Source organism: Sapajus apella, unplaced genomic scaffold, assembly GCF_009761245.1.
Source record: "Sapajus apella isolate SASKATOON/1434 unplaced genomic scaffold, GSC_monkey_1.0 scaffold32, whole genome shotgun sequence".
NCBI lineage: Eukaryota > Metazoa > Chordata > Mammalia > Primates > Cebidae > Sapajus > Sapajus apella.
In genome coordinates, this window is record NW_022436972.1 from 2,137,201 (window position 1) to 2,156,644 (window position 19,444).

At 40.7% G+C, this 19,444-nt stretch overlaps 1 protein-coding gene and 1 pseudogene across 2 annotated transcripts in view; one reads left to right on the forward strand and one right to left on the reverse strand.

Annotated features, from left to right (window-relative positions):
• Nucleotides 1–19,444, reverse strand: part of FLT1 (fms related receptor tyrosine kinase 1) — a 194,517-nt gene that overhangs the window by 56,891 nt on the left and 118,182 nt on the right. Inside the window, exon 15 of the mRNA XM_032294393.1 lies at nucleotides 663–794. Coding sequence (XP_032150284.1) covers nucleotides 663–794 — 132 coding nt within the window. The remainder of the gene's footprint in view (nucleotides 1–662; nucleotides 795–19,444) is intronic.
• LOC116562261 lies at nucleotides 2,800–3,916 on the forward strand (annotated as a pseudogene). The gene has a single exon (XR_004273853.1). The product of XR_004273853.1 is annotated as a mortality factor 4-like protein 1 pseudogene (transcript).

Genomic DNA, 19,444 nt, shown 5'->3' on the forward strand with positions numbered 1-19,444 from the left:
TTTTTTTTTTTTTTTTTTTTTTTGAGACGGAGCTTCGCTCTTGTTGCCCAGGCTGGAGTGCAATGGCGCGATCTCGGCTCACCGCAACCTCCGCCTCCTGGGTTCAGGCAATTCTCCTGCCTCAGCCTCCTGAGTAGCTGGGATTACAGGCATGTGCCACCATGCCCAGCTGATTTTTTGTATTTTTAGTAGAGATGGGGTTTCACTATGTTGACCAGGATGGTCTCGATCTCTTGACCTCGTGATCCACCCACCTCGGCCTCCCAAAGTGCTGGGATTACAGGCGTGAGCCACCACGCCCGGCCCTTTTTCTTCTTTCTTGGATGTTTCTCTCACAGGTGTGGACTACTCTGGCCACTCTCCGTGGCAGGGCGTAATCACACAGTCAGAACTGGGTTTCCTTTCTTCTGGGAACAATTTCTCCCACAGAGACGGTGTTCAGATTTCGGGCTCTCAAGAATGGCCAGCCAGTGTCTTCACCTTCTGCTTTGCCAGACAGAACCAGACAGTCCCTTCCCAGAGTGGCAGGGAGAGGGGAGAAGGAGGTCAGGGAAAGGAACAGACTGGAGCAGGCAGCAGGAGACTGGGAGGTGGAAAGTTAAACAAACAGGGAAATAGATGTCTGACCAATTTCTTGTTGCTTTCTTTAAGCAGCTGTTTACCTTGAACAGTGAGGTATGCTGAACTTTCCACGGAGCCCTTCTGGTTGGTGGCTTTGCAGTGATAGACACCTTCATCCTCTTCTGTGACTCTTTCAATAAACAGCGTGCTGCTTCCTGGTCCTAAAATAATTCCTGAGGAGTGAGAGATGTTTAGATTAGTGGGCCTGGATGACAAACAAAAAACAGCTACTTCTGTAACACAACCTTCTTCCTATCATTATGCATTCAGACAAGGAAATCCGAGCTCTAGTGAACCTGGGGCAGAGTTGCTTATTTGTTTTCTCTGGGTCCAGGCTTTCTTTTTCTTTTTTTTTTTTTCAGGCTTTCTAATAGCACCTTCACCACCCAGCAAAACTGTGATATCCAGCGTTGGAGATGCAGATTCATCTACCCTGTAGAAAGAAACGCGAAGCAGCTGCCATGCCCAACCTGGAAAGTTGCAGATATCAAGAAGGCAGCATATCTAATAATAACAACTATCAATTACTCAACACTCTTTATGTGCTCGGCACTATGTGACACACTTTTATACCTTGACATTTACAACCAGCCTGTCAGCTAATATTGTCTTCCTTTTACAAATGAAGAAACTGAGATTCTGCAAGGTTAAGTAACTTCACCAAGAGCATGCAGTTTGACTGAAAGCACATTTGTGGCATATGGGTCAAAGGAAATAATAGTTCATTTGTCATAAAGCTCGGTGAGTCAGTATAGCTTAGTGATAAAGAGTTTGCCTGGCCTGTTTTGATCCATGCCTTAGCACTTCAAGCTTTGTCTCTTAGGCAAGTTACTTGATCTTTCTAAGTTTCAGTTTCCTAAATCTTAAGATAAAAATGGAAGTATTTCTTACTCTGTAAGTGAAAAAATAAATGGACTTTATTTATTTTATAATGCAAGCCCATGGCACATAGTAAGTGCTCAGTAAATGTAAGTTTAAGGGTTACTACGGAATATAGTGTAGTAGAAGGAGCCCCATGAATTTTCAGACCCTTGAAAGGGTTCAAGACCTTGAAGCTTCAATACTTTGCACTATCACCAAGTGCTTGTTGGGTATTTACTCTACCATCAGTTAGTATTGCAAAACAAACAGCAGGCTAAGATGTAGGCAGGCTAAGACATGGTATCCGTTGAGAAGGAAAAATTAATTCATACCAACCACACATATATACGTTCTCTCTCTCCCTCACATGCTCAACACATATACTCACTCACACACACAAACCAGCAAATAAAAAATGTTTAATGAATGAGAATGAATGAATGTAGAACAGGATATCTAATTAAGTAGAAAGTCAGGCACAGAGAAGGAGATCGGTAAAGAAAGGCATACTTGGTGGAGGCTGCATGGAAGAGGTGGGCCTCGAGTTGAGGTTTGAAGGATTATCAGAGGTGAAGTGAGAAAGGAAAGCATGAGAAATGGCATAATGTGGAAATAAACAGGGATTGAGTGCTTGTTCCAGAATAGTGATAAAATGGGCCTGGCCAGACTACAGGCTGTATTTCATTAGTTTAAATAGTTTGTATTTTTCCTGATTATGAAAGATGTACTCAATATAGAAAGTTGAGAAATATTTGAAAGCATAAAAAAAGAAAACATAATATTACAAAGCTATGGTAATCAAAACAGCCGGGTACTGTTATAAAAACAGACTCACCAACCAATGGAATAGGCAAGAGCCCAAAAATAACCCAAACATCTAAGGTCAATTGATTTTTGACAAGGATCCAAGAACACACAATGGGGAAAGGACAGTCTCCTTAATAAATGGTGTTGGAAGGCCGGGCGCGGTGGCTCAAGCCTGTAATCCCAGCACTTGGGAGGCCGAGGCGGGTGGATCACGAGGTCAAGAGATCGAGACCATCCTGGTCAACATGGTGAAACCCCGTCTCTACTAAAAATACAAAACATTAGCTGGGCATGGTGGTGCGTGCCTGTAATCCCAGCTACTCAGGAGGCTGAGGCAGGAGAATTGCCTGAACCCAGGAGGCGGAGGTTGCGGTGAGCCGAGATCGCGCCATTGCACTCCAGCCTGGGTAACGTGAGTGAAACTACGTCACCCAGGAAAAAAAAAAAAAAAAAAAATGGTGTTGGAGTTGGGGGTGGTGGGAGAAGGAGGAGGGAGCGAATCACTTATAAATGGCGCTGAAGCGGGACCGGAAGCCTAAATTCCAGGAGGGTGAGTGAGTGCTGTGCTTTCATGGGCCTCTTCTGTATGAAGCAAAGTGTGTAAAGGTTGCCATAAAGGACAAACAAGTGAAATACTTCATACATTACAGTGGTTGGAATAAAAATTGGGATGAGTGGGTTCCAGAGAGCCGAGTACTCAAATATGTGGACACCAGTTTGCAGAAACAGAACTTCAAAAAGCCAATCAAGAAGAGTATGCAGAGGGGAAGATGAGAGGGGCTGCCCCAGGAAAGAAGACATCTGGTCTGCAACAGAAAAATGTTGAAGTGAAAACAAAAAAGAACAAACAGAAAACACCTGGAAATGGAGATGGTGACAGTAACAGTGAGACCCCTCAGCCTCCTCGGAAGAAAAGGGCCCGGGTAGATCCTACTGTTGAAAATGAGGAAACATTCATGAACAGAGCTGAAGTTAAAGACTCCTGAAGAATTAAAACCTTGGCTTGTTGATGACTGGGACTTCATTACCAGGCAAAAGCAGCTTTTTTATCTCCGTGCCAAGAAGAATGTGGATTCCATTCTTGAGGATTATGCAAATAATAAGAAATCCCGTGGAAACACAGATAATGAGTATACGGTTAATGAAGTTGTGGCAGGGATAAAAGAATGCTTCAATGTAATGTTGGGTACCTAGCTACTCTACAAATTTGAGAGACCACAGTATGCTGAAATTCTTTCAGATTACCCTGATGCACCCATGTCCCAGGTGTATGGAGCGCCACATCTACTGAGATTATTTGTACGAATCGGAGCAATGTTGGCCTATTCACCTCTGAATGAGAAGAGCCTTGCTTTATTACTGAATTATCATCATGATTTCCTAAAGTACCTGGCAAAGAATTCTGCAACTTTGTTTAGTGCCAGTGATTATGAAGTGGCTCCTCCTGAGTACCATCGGAAAGCTGTGTGAGAGGCGCTTTCACTCACTTCTGTTTGGATCTCCGTAAACACATTTTTGTTCTTAGTCTATCTCTTGTACAAACGATGTGGTTTTAAGATGTTAGTGTATAACAATTGATGTTTGTTTTCTGTTTGATTTTAAAAGAGAAAATAAAAGGGGTAATAGCCCCTTTTAAAAATAAATAAATAAAATAAATGGCGTTGGGAGGCCAGGTGTAGTAGCTCATGCCTGTAATCCCAGCACTTTGGGAGGCTGAGGTGGGTGGGTCATGAGGTCAGGGAATCAAGACCATCCTGGCCAACATGGTGAAACCCCTTCTCTACTAAAAATACAAAAAAACATTTAGCAGGGCATGGTGGTGTGCGCCTGTAATCCCAGCTGCTCAGGAGGGTGAGGCAGAGAATTGCCTGAACCCGGGAGGCAGAGGTTGCAGTGAGCCGAGATCGTGCCACTGCACTCCAGCCTGGGTGACAGAACGAGACTCCATTTCAAAAAAGAAATTAAAAAAAAAAAAATGGTGTTGGGAAAACTAGGTATCTGCAGATAGAAAAATGAAAATGGACCCTTCTCTCATCCCTTGTACAAAAATGAACTCAATATGGATTAAAAACTTAAATGTAAGACCTGAAACTGTAAAACTACTAGAAGAAAATATGGGGGGAAAACGCCATGATAATGGTCTGGGAAGAGATTTCTTGGATATGACCCCAAAAGCACAGGCAACAAAAGCAAAAATAGGCAAATGGGATTGCATCAATCTAAAAGACTTTGACACAGCAAAGGAAACAATTAATATAGTGAAGAGATAACATACAGATTGGAAAAAAAATATTTGTATGTCATACATCAGATAAGAAGCCAATATCCAAAATATACAGAGAACTCAAACTACTCAATAACAAGGAAACAATCTTGGTTGAGGAGTTTCAATTCAATGTAGAAGGAAAGAGAGTCACGGAGATTTTTGAGCATAGTGAAAGCGACATTTAAGGACGTTCAGTCTAGAAGGAGAATACAGGCTGGACTGGAATGAGGAAAGCACAATCTGTAAGTCCTGCTCATCAGCTGTAATTCAGGCAAGGAATGACGAAGTCACAAAGTTAGATGGTGGGAAAGGAAGTGGAGAGAAAGAAATGAAAACACTTTGTAGAAACAACCTATAGGAATTAGTGCTTTATTGGATACAGCAATAGAAAAAGAACGAGATGAGTCCAAGGTGATTTCAATATTTTAAACCCAGATAACAGGAAAAAAAAAAGACGGCTCTTCCCCATAACCTTGGCTAAGTCATTTAATCTCTTTTGGGCTATTTCCCCATCTGTAAGTGAGAATAATACCTGCTCCACCTGTTTCATGATCAATTGAGTTAACTTAAATGGAAGCATTGGAGCTTTGAGAAGTATAAGATATAGCATAAGTGGCAATCACAGAAAATAAAAGTGGCTATACAGTTGCTCGGGGTCAATGAACATTTATAATGGCAACTATTTTGCTACCTACAATCATTACAATCATCTCCATTGCAGCAGATCTGAACCTCAGCCAATTTTCTATCACTCAAGGGTAGCATTATGGGCTGGGCGTGGCAGCTCATGCCTGTAATCCTACCACTTTGGGAGGGCGAGGTGGGAGAATCGCTTAAGCCCAGGAGTGTGAGACCAGCCTGGGCAACATAGTGACATTCCATCTCTACTAAAAATTGAAGAAAAAAAAAAAAAGAGGCTAGCACCATGAGCAAATAAAGTCAAAGGACTTGGATTTCACCCAAGGAGAGTGTGTAATTATGAAAGATGGGACATAGTAGTCAGGATGCTCATGAGCTAACATCATCTGGCACAGATTCCTCTTTCCAGCCCAAGGAGGGGAGGAGATGGGGTGAGAAGGTGTCCAAATTCAACGGGCAAAGCTCTTCTTTCCGATGTGCCCTCATATTGCACTGTAACAAATGACACAGAGACACTGACGTGTCCCCATTAGATAGGCCACTCAGACGCTCAGAACCGTCATCAGGTCCTTGCTCATCCTCCACTCTTGCTATTTATTTCCCTTCTTACAAAAATAAGCATGTTATTACCCTCATAATCTGTCTCCGTCCCTCAGATCTTTTGTTCATACTTAATTCATTGTTGCCTCCCCTGGTTTCTCTAATATTTTAATCTGTTGATACTCACTTTATATGATTCAGTCCATAGGATGCAGGCTCTCTTCTGCTGAGGAAAATGCCTTTTTAAAAGGGTTCTATTTTTAGTTTAATTTTTTTGACTAAGCACTTCCAAAAATTTTAAAGTGAAGAAAAGCATAACCATGTATCTACCATTAAGATGATTAGATGTCAACATTTTGCCATATTTGCTTTAGACAGACCCATTTCTCTCTTTTATATGACATAAAATTTATACTTTATCCTTTCCTTTACCCTCTCTCTCCAGAGGTATCTGAAGCTGGTGTGTAAATTCTCATTCATGCTTTTGTACCTTTTCTACATAGGTATGCATTGCTACAGAATACAGAATATTATTTTGTGTGCTTAAAAATTCTAAATACTCCTGTAATGCCAGCACTTTGGGAGGCCAAGGTAGGCAGATCATGAGGTCAGGAGTTCAAGATCAGCCTGGCCAATATGGTGAAACCCCATCTCTACTAAAAATACAAAAAATTAGCCAGGCGTGGTGGCGCGCGCCTGTAATCCCAGCTACTCTGGAGGCTGAGGCAGGAGATCTCTTGAACCCAGGAGGAGGAGGTTGTGGTAAGCGGAGATCATGCCACTGCACTCCAGCCTGGGCGACAGGCAAGACTCCGTCTCAAAGAAAAACAAAATTCTGAATAACTGGTATCATAGAGTATATATATATATATAATTTTTCAACTTGATTGTTTGCCCATTCAGCAATACTTTTAACTTATCCTTCTTTTTGTCCAGGCTGGAGTGCAGTGGTCTGATCTCAGCTCAATGCAACCTTTGCCTACCGGGTTCAAGCGATTACCCTGTCTCGGCCTCCCGAGTAGCTGGAATTACAGGCATCTGCCACCTCCCTGGCTACTTTTTGTATTTTAAATAGAGATGGGGTTTCGTCATGTTGGCCAGGCTGGTCTTGAACTCCTGACTTCAGATGATCCACTTGCCTCTGCCTCCCAAAGTGCTAAGATTAAAGGTGTGAGCCACCGTGCCCAGCCAATATTTATCCTTGTCAATGAATGTAGGTAGAGTTTAGTTTTGAACTAATGTATAATATTCTGTTGTATAAAAAAGCCATAGGTTTTAAATTTAACTTAACTTTTTCTTAGATGGGGTCTTGCTCTGTCGCCCAGGATGGAGTGCAGTGGTGCAATCACAGCTCACTGCAGCCTCAATCTCCCAACTTCAAGCAATCCTCCCACCTCAGCCTCCTGAGTAGCTGGGACCACAGAAGACATGCACTTCCATGCCCAGCTAAGTTTTAAATTTGTTGTAGAGATGAGGGTCTCACTATGTTGCTCAGGCTGGTCTTGAACTCCTGGGCTCAAGTGGTCCTCCTACCCTGGCCTCCCAAAGTACTGGGATTACAGGTGTGGGTCACTGTATCTGGCCCAGAGATGTTTTAAGACTCTACTTTTCTACTGTAGAACAGTTCAGAGTTTTTCCTTCTTTGCTGTTACAAAAAAGGCTTTAATGAACATATGTGAAACACCATTATGTACACTTCTCCTCATGCTGGGTTGTAGAATATACTCATTTTCAGTTCTACCAAGTATTGCACAATTGTCTTCCAAAATGCCAACCTACACTTAACCAGCAGTGAATAAGAGCTCCCCCTTTCTCATATATTCACCAATATTTGGTGTTATCATGCTTTTTAATTGATGACAAAATGATTGATGTGAAATGGTTTCTTGCTGTGGTTTTAATCTACATTTCCCTGATTACTAGTTAGGTGAATATTTTATTTTAGTTTATTTTATTTTTGAGATGGAGTGTTGCTCTGTCACCAGGGTGGAGTGCAGTGGCAGGATCTCAGCTCACTGCAACCTCTGCTTCCTGAGTTCAAGCTCTTCTCCTGCCTCAGCCACCCAAGTAGCTGGGACTACAGGCATGCACCACCACACCCAGCTAATTTTTGTATTTTTAGTGGAGATGGGGTTTCACCATGTTGGCCAAGATGGTCTTGATTCCTTGACTTCATGATCCTCCTGCCTTGGCCTCCCAAAGTGCTGGGGTTTACAGGTGTGAGTCATCATACCTGACCAGTGAAATATTTTTATTGGCCATTCAGGTTTCTCCTTCTGTCAGTTGCCTGTTCCTATCCTTTGCCCATTTTTCTATTGTCCTATTTGTCTTTTCGTCAATGATTTTACGGTTCTTTATATGTTTGGGATGCTAATTCTTTGTTGGCATAATATGTTTCAAGTCTTCCTTCATTGTATGAACAGTCTTTTAAACTTCACTTATGGTAAATTTTTATTTTATTTACTTATTTATTGAGATGAGGTCTCTTTCTGTTGCCCAGACTACAGTGGCAAGATCAGAGCTCACTGCAGCCTTGAACTCTTGGGCTCAAGTGATCTTTCACTTCAGCCTCCCAAGTAGTTGGGATTACAGGCATAAGCTATGATCTCTGGCCATGGTTAATTTTTAATACAAAGCTTTAAATTTTTTAACATAATCAAATTTATCAGCATTTTTTATTATACTTTGTGCTTTTTGTTACTTAAGAAATCTTTTTCTACCCTGATAATCATAAAACATTCACCATGTATACGTTCTTCCTAAAATCTGTTTAAAAGATTCATTTAATATTTTACATTTTCTTATTATGGTTTTTAATCTATATAGATTTTCCTTTGGGGAGGGGTATGTGTATACTGTAAAGTAAGGACCTAATTCTTACCATATAAATAGCCAATTATCCCAGCATCATTTATTGAATAATATCTTCTTTTCCTACCAAGTTTTTGTGCCAGCTCTGCTCAACTATCTGAATTTTTTTATGTTGAAGCTCCCATGTATTTGTATATTTATGGTTCTGTTCCTAGCCTCTTTATTTATTACAGTGATCTATTTATCTATCCCTATACCACATAAGTTAAATTATGATTGCTAGACAACACATCATGATATTTGTTATGGCCTGACCAGATCTTTTTCAAAATGGTCTTGACTATTCTTGGCCCTTTATACTTTAATACTTTATACTTCAGAGTTTGCTTGTCAACTTCTGCAAAAAGCACGATTTGAATGTTTATTGGAATTCTACTGAGTTTATATTATATTAGTATAATTTGGGGGAAATGGTCATATTTTTAGGTGGAATCATATGAAATTGCCAATACTTTGACCTACAAAAATGGCAATATGGTTCTACCTAATAATTATTGTTTTCATAGAAGAATATTGAGTATATTTGAGTTATTTAGGTTTTCTTTTATGTCATTTAATAGTTTTATGATTTTTTTCTTTAAATATCCTGCTTTTCTTTAGTTATATTTATTCTCATATATATTATTTTATAATTTTGTTGTTATGCAAAATAGTATTGGGGTCTTTGAAAGTTCACTCTGTTTGAATTTTCTCTTTCCTCTTCTGGTATTAGTCATTAGAACTAACATGCAAAAGTCACCTTTTTTTTTTTTTTTTTTTTTTTTTGAGGTGGAGTCCCGATCTGTTGCCCAGGCTGGAATGAAGTGGTGCAATCTCGGCTCACTGCAACCTCTGCTCCTGGGGCTCAAGTGATGCTTCTGCCTCAGCCTCCCTAGTAGCTGGGATTATAGTCATGCACCACCAAGCCTGGCTAATTTTTGTATTTTTAGTAGAGAGGGGGTTTTCCCATTTTGGCCTGGCTGGTCTTGAACTCCTGACCTCAAGTGATCCACCCACCTCAGCCTCCCAAAGTGCTGGGATTACAGGCGTGAGCCACCACGCCCAGCCAGAACTCATAAACATGATGCTCTGCTTTGTGTTTCTGAGATAATTTAATCATAGGTCTGTTTGCTTGCTTCTAAAGGATAGCCTAAGTCATTTCCATGTGCTTGTTTGTGTATTTCCTTGGTGTCTGACACTGAATAAAGATTATTTAACCGCTGAAGACATAACAATTCCCATGGAAACTCATTATTTATTTCTCTTTAAGAAGCTGTATCAGATGGACCAACAGAGCATAGAACAGCACTTGCAAACATAGATGCCTTCAGGAGCTAGGCACATAATATAAATGAGTTAGGACCGAGATAATGGAAGGCGGACTATGTCTCTGGAGACTAGAAGGCCTGTCTTCCATCTGAAAGCAGAAGCCTCTGCTTAGCTCCAACCTATTGGGAATTTAGGGATTTGAGTCTGGTGTTGTCTTCTGAGTTTTAGAAAGAAGGCAGAAATTTGAATTTTTTTTTTTTTAATGTTAAAGCTCATGATTTTTAAATGTTGGCAGCCAGATCAACTTATATAGATTTACAGTGAGGGCCAATAAAAACATGGATGTACGATATATTAGATATAACTTGACTTAGAGTATGTACATGGGGATAAGCTTTTATGTTGTTATTAAGCAAGCACCTTCATGATCTGACCCTTTCCTATCTTCCCAGCTTCTGTGCCTGCTGTATCCCTACATGCATCTTCGGTACTAGCCATATTAATCTATTTGCAGTTTGTTCTAAGCCTCAATGACTTTACACACGTGGTTCCCTTGATGCTTGGTTAGCATTTGCTTGTTCTTTAATATTCAGCTCAGGATTAGCTGCTCTGGAAAGCATCTTCTTCTTTTTTTTGTTTTTTTGAGATGGAGCTTCGCTCTTGTTGCCCGGGCTGGAGTGAAATGGCATGATCTCGGCTCACTGCAACTTCCACCTCCCAGGTTCATGTGATTCTTATGCCTCAGCCTCCCGAATAGCTGGGATTAGCAGATGCCTGCCACCACACCTAACTAATTTTTTCTATTTTTAGTAGAGACAGGGTTTCACCATGTTGGCCAGGCTGGTCTTGAACTCCTGACCTCAGGTGATTCACCCACCTTAGCCTCCCAAAGTGCTGGGATTGCAGGCATTGAGCCACTGTGCCTGGCAGGAAGTATCTTCTGATGTTCTTGGACCCCATCTCTGTGCATGACAGGGTGACACTCCTGTGTCACCCTGTGCATGCCCCTCCTCTGGCACTTACCATTTTGTTGTAAAATTGCTGACTTTCTTATCTGCCCATTCCACTGTGGGCTCCTGGAGCATGGTAACGCTACCTTATTCATTACTAAGTCCTCAGTGTCTAGTGCAGGGCCAACAGACAGCTGACCTTCAGTAACTGAGGAAAATGACCACATAAATCAAGTCAATGGAAAATGGCATGTAGACGAAAATGGCAAATGGAGGAGGGGAGTGAGCTTTGCAATCTTTGCTGAATATGATGAAGCTAAGCTAGTTATTAGTGCTAACTCCCCGGGTGGTAGTATGGACTGATGCCCTGCAGCATGCCAAGCTCACCTCAGAATTTGTAAAATTGTGTCAGTTAATTTTGTCATCTTAAGGTTCAAAAAGCCTCAGTTCCTGGAGCTTAGAATGCAAACTCTGGTGGTTCCATGCATTTGCTAACGCATTAAACCCCAAGAGGACAAGTAAAACTTTACACGGGGCTGTTTCTGTAGAAATGTGTTATGTCCTCTAAGATATCTGATGGTGAAGCTTAGTGTGAGGATTTGAATAACCTATTATGCTGGTTGCTAATGGAGAATGTGGATAAGTTTTTGACCTTGATGGCCTCATTTATTCATGGGATATTGTCTAAATTTTTAAGATGTCCAATTTTAAAGTTGTAATTTTAAGGGACTTTGTAGACAGTTTTACTGCTTCCCATTATACCTTAAGGTGAAGGACACTTTTGTCACTTTATGTATAAGCACCACATTGCCCAGGGAAGAGATGGAATATAATTTTAATCCAATTCACCATTGAGTAAATAAATCTGTAGAGCTTTTGAATTCACCTATTTGATTAAATAAATGCAGCCATGTGTTTGCCTCCTGTTCTTCACATACACAAAAATGGCTTGTTGCTCTCCTAAATTGGCCTACTAGTTCTGTTCTGTTGCTCAGTTGACCATCTGTACTGTTGACTTAGAGAATATTATGTTCATCCACTTTGGCCCAACTAATATTTGTCATCAGAACTCTCTTCTTTATTCATCAAAGTCCAATTCAGATGACATCCCCTTCATGAAATCTCCCCTGATTAGCCATGAGAAGTGCTAATTTTTATCTGATGTTATTTTACACTACTCACATTGCACATTTATAAACTGACTTTGTATCTATTATGTTTCAGTTTTTCAAAGGTGAGGATTATATGTTGCTTATTTTCATTTTCTCTAGAATAAAGGGTCAGGCTCAGAGTACGCAATTAATATATGTATGTTAAGTTTAATAGAATAAAAAGTGAGTTTTATTTATTTATTTATTTCAAGATGGAGTTTTGCTCTTGTTCCCCAGGCTGGAGTGCAATGAGTGATCTCAGCTCCCTGCATTCTTTGCCTCCTGGGTTGGAGCAATTCTCCTGTCTCAGCCTCCTGAGTAGCTGGGAATACAGGCATGCACCACCACGCCCAGCTAATTTTGCATTTTTAGTAGATATGGGGTTTCACCATGTTGGTTAGACTGGTCTCGAACTCCTGACATCAAATGATCCACCTGCCTCGGCCTCCCAAAGTGCTGGGATTATAGGCATGAGCCACTGTGCCCGGCCATGCTTGTTATTGTTATGATAGTCTTGGCTCTCCAACTAAAGGATAAGTTCTTTGAAGTTGATGCATAACGTTTTCAATAAATGGTAGCTATGATGAGGATGATGATGATGATGACGATGATAAATTCTTTGAAGTTGACACATAATATGTTTTCATAAATGGTAGTTATGATGACGATGATGACGATGATGACGATGATGATGATGATGATGATGATGATGTTGATGTATACAGTTCTAGGTACACAGTAAATAATCATATCTTTAGATTGACAGCTTTTGATTCATTAGCTAAGAGCTGCGTCCGAACTAAGAACCATAAGAGCCAAAATATAGAGATGGCTAAAGGTGACCCAGGAAAGATAGAGGCAGGATGTCAGACTGACTTTCTACAAAGGAGATTTTATATATCCAGTCAAACTTTGGATGTTTGGAAAACTATGTCCAAGGAAGAGAAATTCAAGTTTAGTAAAATGGCAAAGGCTGACAACATTGGGAAATGAAGGCCAGGCATGGTGGCTCATGCCAGTAATCCCAACACTGGGACGCCATGGTGGGTGGATCACCTAAGGTCAGGAGTTTGAGACCAGCCTGGCCAACACAGTGAAACCCTGTTTCTATTTAAAATGCAAAAATTAGCCAGGTGTGGTGGCAGGCACCTGTAATCCCAGCTACTCGGGAGGCTGAGGCAGGAGAATTGCTTGAACCCAGGAGATGAAGGTTGCAGTGAGCTGAGATCGTGCCACTGCACTCCAGCATGGATGACAGAATGAGACTCCATCTCCAACAAAGAGAAAAAGAAAAGGAAAATGAAGAATGATGAATCCATTACATGACACTAAAAAGATGAGTGATTTCAGTGCTTCTGAATGGTTACCATGTGGTTTCTTCTTTATTGAGAATTTCACCCTAAGATCAAACCTCATGGCAAAGCCTTTCAGAATGTAAAAAATAAAAAAGCTGGTGAAGTATGGGATAATTTGAGACACAGTGAAAAGCAGCCTTGCAATAATGTGTTAGAAGAGAATAAAGCTGGAGAGAATATGAGGATGTTGCAAAACAGTGTCTAAAGGAGATCTGATGGCAGTGTGAGCCCTGATGAGACGATTTACTCTTTAGCCATGAAAACAACAGGAAAGAAGAGGAACACGTAGAAAAGAATAAGATTGGGGACAGTGAGGAAAAAGGCTGTAAAGGCTAGGCATGGTGACTCATGCCTGTAATTCCAACACTTCGGGAGGTAGAGGCAGGAGGATAGCTTGAGTCCAGGAGTTCAAGACCAGCCTAGGCAACACAGTGAGACTACTGTCTCTATTTTAAAAAAATGGTCGGGCACAGTGGCTCACGCCCATAATCCCAGCACTTTGGGAAGCCAAGGCGGGTGGATCATGAGGTCAAGTGATCAAGACCATACTGGCCAACATGGTGAAACCCTATCTCTACTAAAAATACAAAAATTAGCTGGGCGTGGTAGCGCATGCCCGTAATCCCAGCTACTTGGGAGGCTGAGGCAGTACAATCACTTGAACCTGGGAGGCAAAGGCTGCAGTGAGCTGTGATGATGCCACTGCACTCCAGCCTGGGTGACAGAGCAAGACCCTGTCTCAAAAAGAAAAACAAAAAAAGCCGTATTATATTTTTTTCATTGTAACCTCTGAAAAAGGGAAACACCATAAACAAAGATCCTGTGATTTGGGATAATGTCTATTTCTTCACTACCTTAACTTACAAAATAGAGTTATGTTAGCAGAATAAAGCCTTCAAGAGGCTATAGTTACAATGAATCCTTTGAAACTGTGCCCAAAACACATGTATTTCTAAATATTTAAAATGAGAGCATCTTTGTGTGCTTTCACTGTGAACTGTGCTCTTGTTCTAATAAAGCATTTCAGGATGATTCAGGCACTTAAAAATGTGTCAAATGGTACTAACTCTATGGTTATTATCTATAATAACCTTAGCTATCAACGATGTTTGTTTGTTTATTTATTGAGACAGAGTTTTGCTCTTGTTGCCCAGGCTGGAGTGCAATGGTATGATCTCGGCTCACCGCAACTTCTGCCTCCTGAGTTCAAGTGATTATCCTGCCTCAGCATCCTGAGTAGCTGGGATTACAGGCATGTGCCACCACGCCCGGCTAATTTTGTATTTTTAGTAGAGACAGGGTTTCTCCATGTTGGTCAGGCTGGTCTCAAACTCCCAACCTCAGGTGACCCCCCCACTGCCTTGGCCTCCCAAGGTGCTGGGATTACAGGGTGAGCCACCATGCCGGGCTTTATTTATTTATTTTTTTGAGATGGAGTCTTGCTCTGTTACGCAGGCTGGAGTGCAATAGCAGAATCTTGGCTCACTGCATCCTCTGCCTCCTGGGTTCAAGTGATTCTCCTGCCTCAGCCTCCCAAGTAGCTGGTATTACAGGGGCCCACCACCACACCCAGCTAATTTTTTGTATTTTTAGTAGTTTTACCATATTAGCCAGGATGGTCTGGATCTCCTGACCTCATGATCTGCCCACCTTGGCCTCCCAAAGAGCTGGGATTACAGGCGTGAGCCACCATACTTTGCCTCAGTTATGTTTATTTATAAACTGCGAATACAAACATGTAAGTGAGTGTATGTATATACCCACACACTCCTGCCCCAATAAATTATTATGCTATGCTCAGATTGGCCATATCCTGTCCATAGGTCTGGATCCATTAGTTCTGCAGAAGATGGACAGTCACCTACAGTGGCTTTTTTTCTGTATGATGAAGTAGCAATTCTAACGACCACTTTAAGACAGGAAAATCAGTACTATTGCACTACGTAAGAAGTTAGTCAAGAAAGTGTTTTTCTCTCAATAGAGGAGTAGTTACATAAATTATGGGAATACATTTCATATTACAGTATAGGCCCGCTAAAAAGAATGGAGTAGAACAATATGTACTGACAAAGAAAGACCTCCAAGATATATTAAGTAATAAAAGCAAGTCTTAAGTAATAAAAGCAAGTCTTAAAACAACACATATGGTGTGACCTCAATTCAAATTTTATCTCAGAAATGCTAGGTTTCCTATACAAGCCCACTACCAGTCATTCAGTGTAATCCATTATCTTATTTCCATCACAACAGTGATGATCAGAATTTATACCACATGCTTATATAGAAGTCCCCTGTATCTGTGGTTTCAGTTTATTACCGTGCAAAAATATTAAATGGAAAATTCCATAAATAAACAATTTATAAGTTTTAAATTGTACACCATTCTGAGTAGCATGATGAAGTCTCTCGCCATCTTGCTCTGTCCCACCCAGGATGTGAATCTTCCCACTGTCCTGCATCTCCATACTGTAGCTGCTACTGGTCTGAGTCCCTTAGGAGCTGGCTGGCCTACAGATAGACTGTCCCAGTATCTCAGTGCTTGTGTTCAAAGAACACTTATTTTCCTCAATAAGGGCTCCAAAGCACACGAATAGTGATGAAGCTGTGAAGTACTTCCTTAAGTTAAAAAGTGAAAGTTCTCGACTTAATAAGAAAAGAAAAAAATCATATGCTGCGGCTGGCTAAGATCTATGGTAAGAATGAACCCTCTATCCATGAAATTGTAAAGAAGAAAAAGAAACCTGTGCTAGTTTTGCTATCACACCTGAAACTGTAGAAGTTACCTGTGGAAAGTGCTCAGTTAGGATGAAAAAGGCATTTAAGTTTGTGAACAGAAGACATGAACAGAGCATGTTCTGATGCACAGCAATTAGTACTATCTTAGGTGTCAGGCAACCCCTTGGGGTCTTGGAACAGATCCCCTGTAGATAAGGGGACATGACTGTGGCTTTGTTTGTTAAATTTGTTGCCTGTGGTTTTCCATTAGAATGTAAATTCGAGGTTCCTGTTTTGTACCCAGCACCTAATGTAACTGTCACTGAGTTGACCATCTCAGTGAATATCTATTGAATGAATGAATCACTGGTGTGATATCTATCTATCTATCTATCTAGATATACATATATATATACACACACATATATTATATATATAATATATATGCATATATTATACACATATATATTTATATATAAATATATATTTACTCTAAGAACTCAGGCACTGGCTCTTAGTTTTGGGGTTAGTGTCTTTGGATAGTGTACAGCCTCTGAGAGATCTGTGGGATGACTGCTGGGAGAGTTTACCACCCCCTCTACCTCTACGATGTCCCCAGATCTCTTTGTATTTCTTCTCTTTGTTTTTCTTCATTCCCCATTTCTTTTTCTCAGCCATTGGTCCCTCAAGGATTGACTGGTCTTCTGACAAAATTTGCTGCTGATCTTGGCCATGCTCAAAGTACATTTCCATGTGTTGCAAGAGGTCACAGAGAGAATCCAAAGAGGAGGCTAATTCATAGTCAAAAAAGGAGAAGCTTTAATGGGCATGGGATTTCCGATTGTGGTTATGAAAAAGTCCTGCAACTAGATAGTAGTGATGGTTTTGCAATGTTGTGAATGTACTTAGTGCCACTGAATTGTACACTTTAAAATGGTTAAAATGGTAAAATTTATGTTATGTGCATTTTGCCACAATTAAAATGACACCTGGGCAACATAGGGAGACCCCCATCTCTACAAAACAAAAAAAATATAGCTAGGTATAGTGGCATGTGGCTATAGTCCCAGCTACGCGGGAGGCTGAAGTGAGAGGGTCACCTGAGCCTGGGAGGTTGAGGTTGCAATGATCCATGATCATGCCACTGTACCTGGGCAAAAAAATCATAATAATAAAAAATAAAAAAACCTTTTTCTAAAGTGATGCCCACATTTGCAAGTTCTCTCCTATTTCTTATCTCCTAAATTTTTTTATTTAAAAATTTAAGAGGACCTAACACACAAACACACACCATCACCACCACCAAACTTAAACAACTAGCACGGGGCCTTGCTATTTATATGAATAGATGTTTGTATTGACCAATGTATGATTCCTCAGTTGGACCTTACTGTGGCCAGCAACTTTCAGGAGGCTTTTCTGGGCTGAATGGAGATTAGGATGTTATGCTATAAAATACATTCAGGAAGTTTTCTTTAGGCAAAGCATTAGGATAGGATATAATGCTACATATGTGTATGTATACCTATGCATGTAGGTGCAAGACATAAATCACCTGGATCTTGCCTATAAAGAGAGATATTTTGCGGCTGAGTGATTCTTCATAAATAGCTTCTGGTGCTTTCCAGTTCAAAGTGGAACTTAACTCATGGATTACTTTACTTTTCTGAATATAAATCATAGAGCTCTACCACTGTACTTTTCAGTCTCATTAAACTAGCCAAACTTTAACAAGTAATTGCAAAAAATGCATAGAGCAACATTTTCAATTTTTTCACCATGATAGGGCTGTGGTTAAAGTCAGATTCTCTCTATTGGCTGAGATGAGGGTTGTAGGTCTGAACTTTGGCAATGTTAACAGGTAAGTTTTTGTGTGCTTTACCCCACACCCTTCCTTACTTCCTTACTCTCCTTTCTTCTCACTCCTATAGGAAGTTTATCCTTGGAAAAGAACTGAACCTTGATTCTGCAACATGGTCCTAGCAGGGAAGAAGAGCTACTTGTATATCAGCAGTGAAGCCTGGTTTTCCTTGATCTGGATGTAGAGAGCCCCTGACCTTCATGACACATATTGAAGAGACAGGACTAGCGAGAACAGCTGCTTAGCTAATCACATCCAGGAGATCAGCTCTGGTCTCAGTGGGGGTGCTAAGTAGAGCAGTCAGCTCACCCTCACAGACACTGTTCTGTGTACACCCTCGATATCTAATTCACATTTCTTTTCTGCAATAATGGTTCTTTATTCATTGTGTACCGTACGGATAGATTTCATGAGAAAGAAAAGGCAATTACAACTCAAGTTTTGCAAAAGATAATTGACATCCCTGAATTTCATTAAGGAATTTGATTAAGGAATCAAGCAAAACTGCTGATTCTCGTAGCCTGAGGGTGACAGATGGTCAGTTGTTCATCCCTGGGCATTAACATCCTCATTCCTCTCTCTCTTCTAAGGTTCCTTAAGGTCTTTCCTGGATCTAGTCAAATCACTTTATAATTCAGAGGTGATTCTGTCCCTTTAGGTACTAGGATCTGAATATGGTGCCTACAGATGCAGACATTTGGTTTCAGTGACATAGTGGTGACAGGAAAGATGTCCTCTAAGTATTAAACACTTAGTCCTAGTGATCAGGAAGATTTTATTTAAGAAGGAGTATTAATCATTGGGTTAGAGTGATTCTCTCCTGCTCCAGCCTCAGTCTATTTAAGACAGAATTTACTCTTTCTGAACCCTTTGTTGTTTGAATACTACTGCTTTAACTTTAAAATATTCTAAAAATGTTTTGCCATTATAAAAATTTAGTTTAAATAATAGTTTGATCATGGTTTATTGGTTCAGGCAGGCTTTACTAAAAACATCTAAGGTCAGTAGGGTGCAGTGGCTCATGCCTGTAATCTCGGCACTTTGGAAGGCTGAGGCGGGTGGATCACCTGAGGTCGGGAGTTTGAGATTAGCTTGGCCAATATGGTGAAACCCCATCTCTACTAAAAGTACAAAAAATAGCCAGGTGTGGTGGCAGGCACTTGTAATCCCAGCTACTTGGGAAGCTGAGGTGGGAGAATCACTTGAACACGGGAGGCAGAGGTTGCAGTGAGCCAAGATCGTGCCATTGCACCACTCCAGCCTAGTGAGTGAGACAGAGTGAGACTCCATCTCCAAAAACAAAAAACAAAAACAAAAACAAAACAAACAAAACAAAACAAAAACTGGTGCTTATTTGTTCTCTTGTGAATGAGGTGAGCTAGTGTTTAATTATGCTTAATGCTAAATGCCCATATGTTCACTGTGCAGAGCGCAGGCTTCAGAGTCAAACTTTTCTGGTTTGAACCTTGATAGGCTACTCGCTAACTCTATGATCTGAGACCAGTTATTTTTCCTAAGTCTCAGCGTCCTCATCCATTAGTCTGTAAAACAGTCAGAAT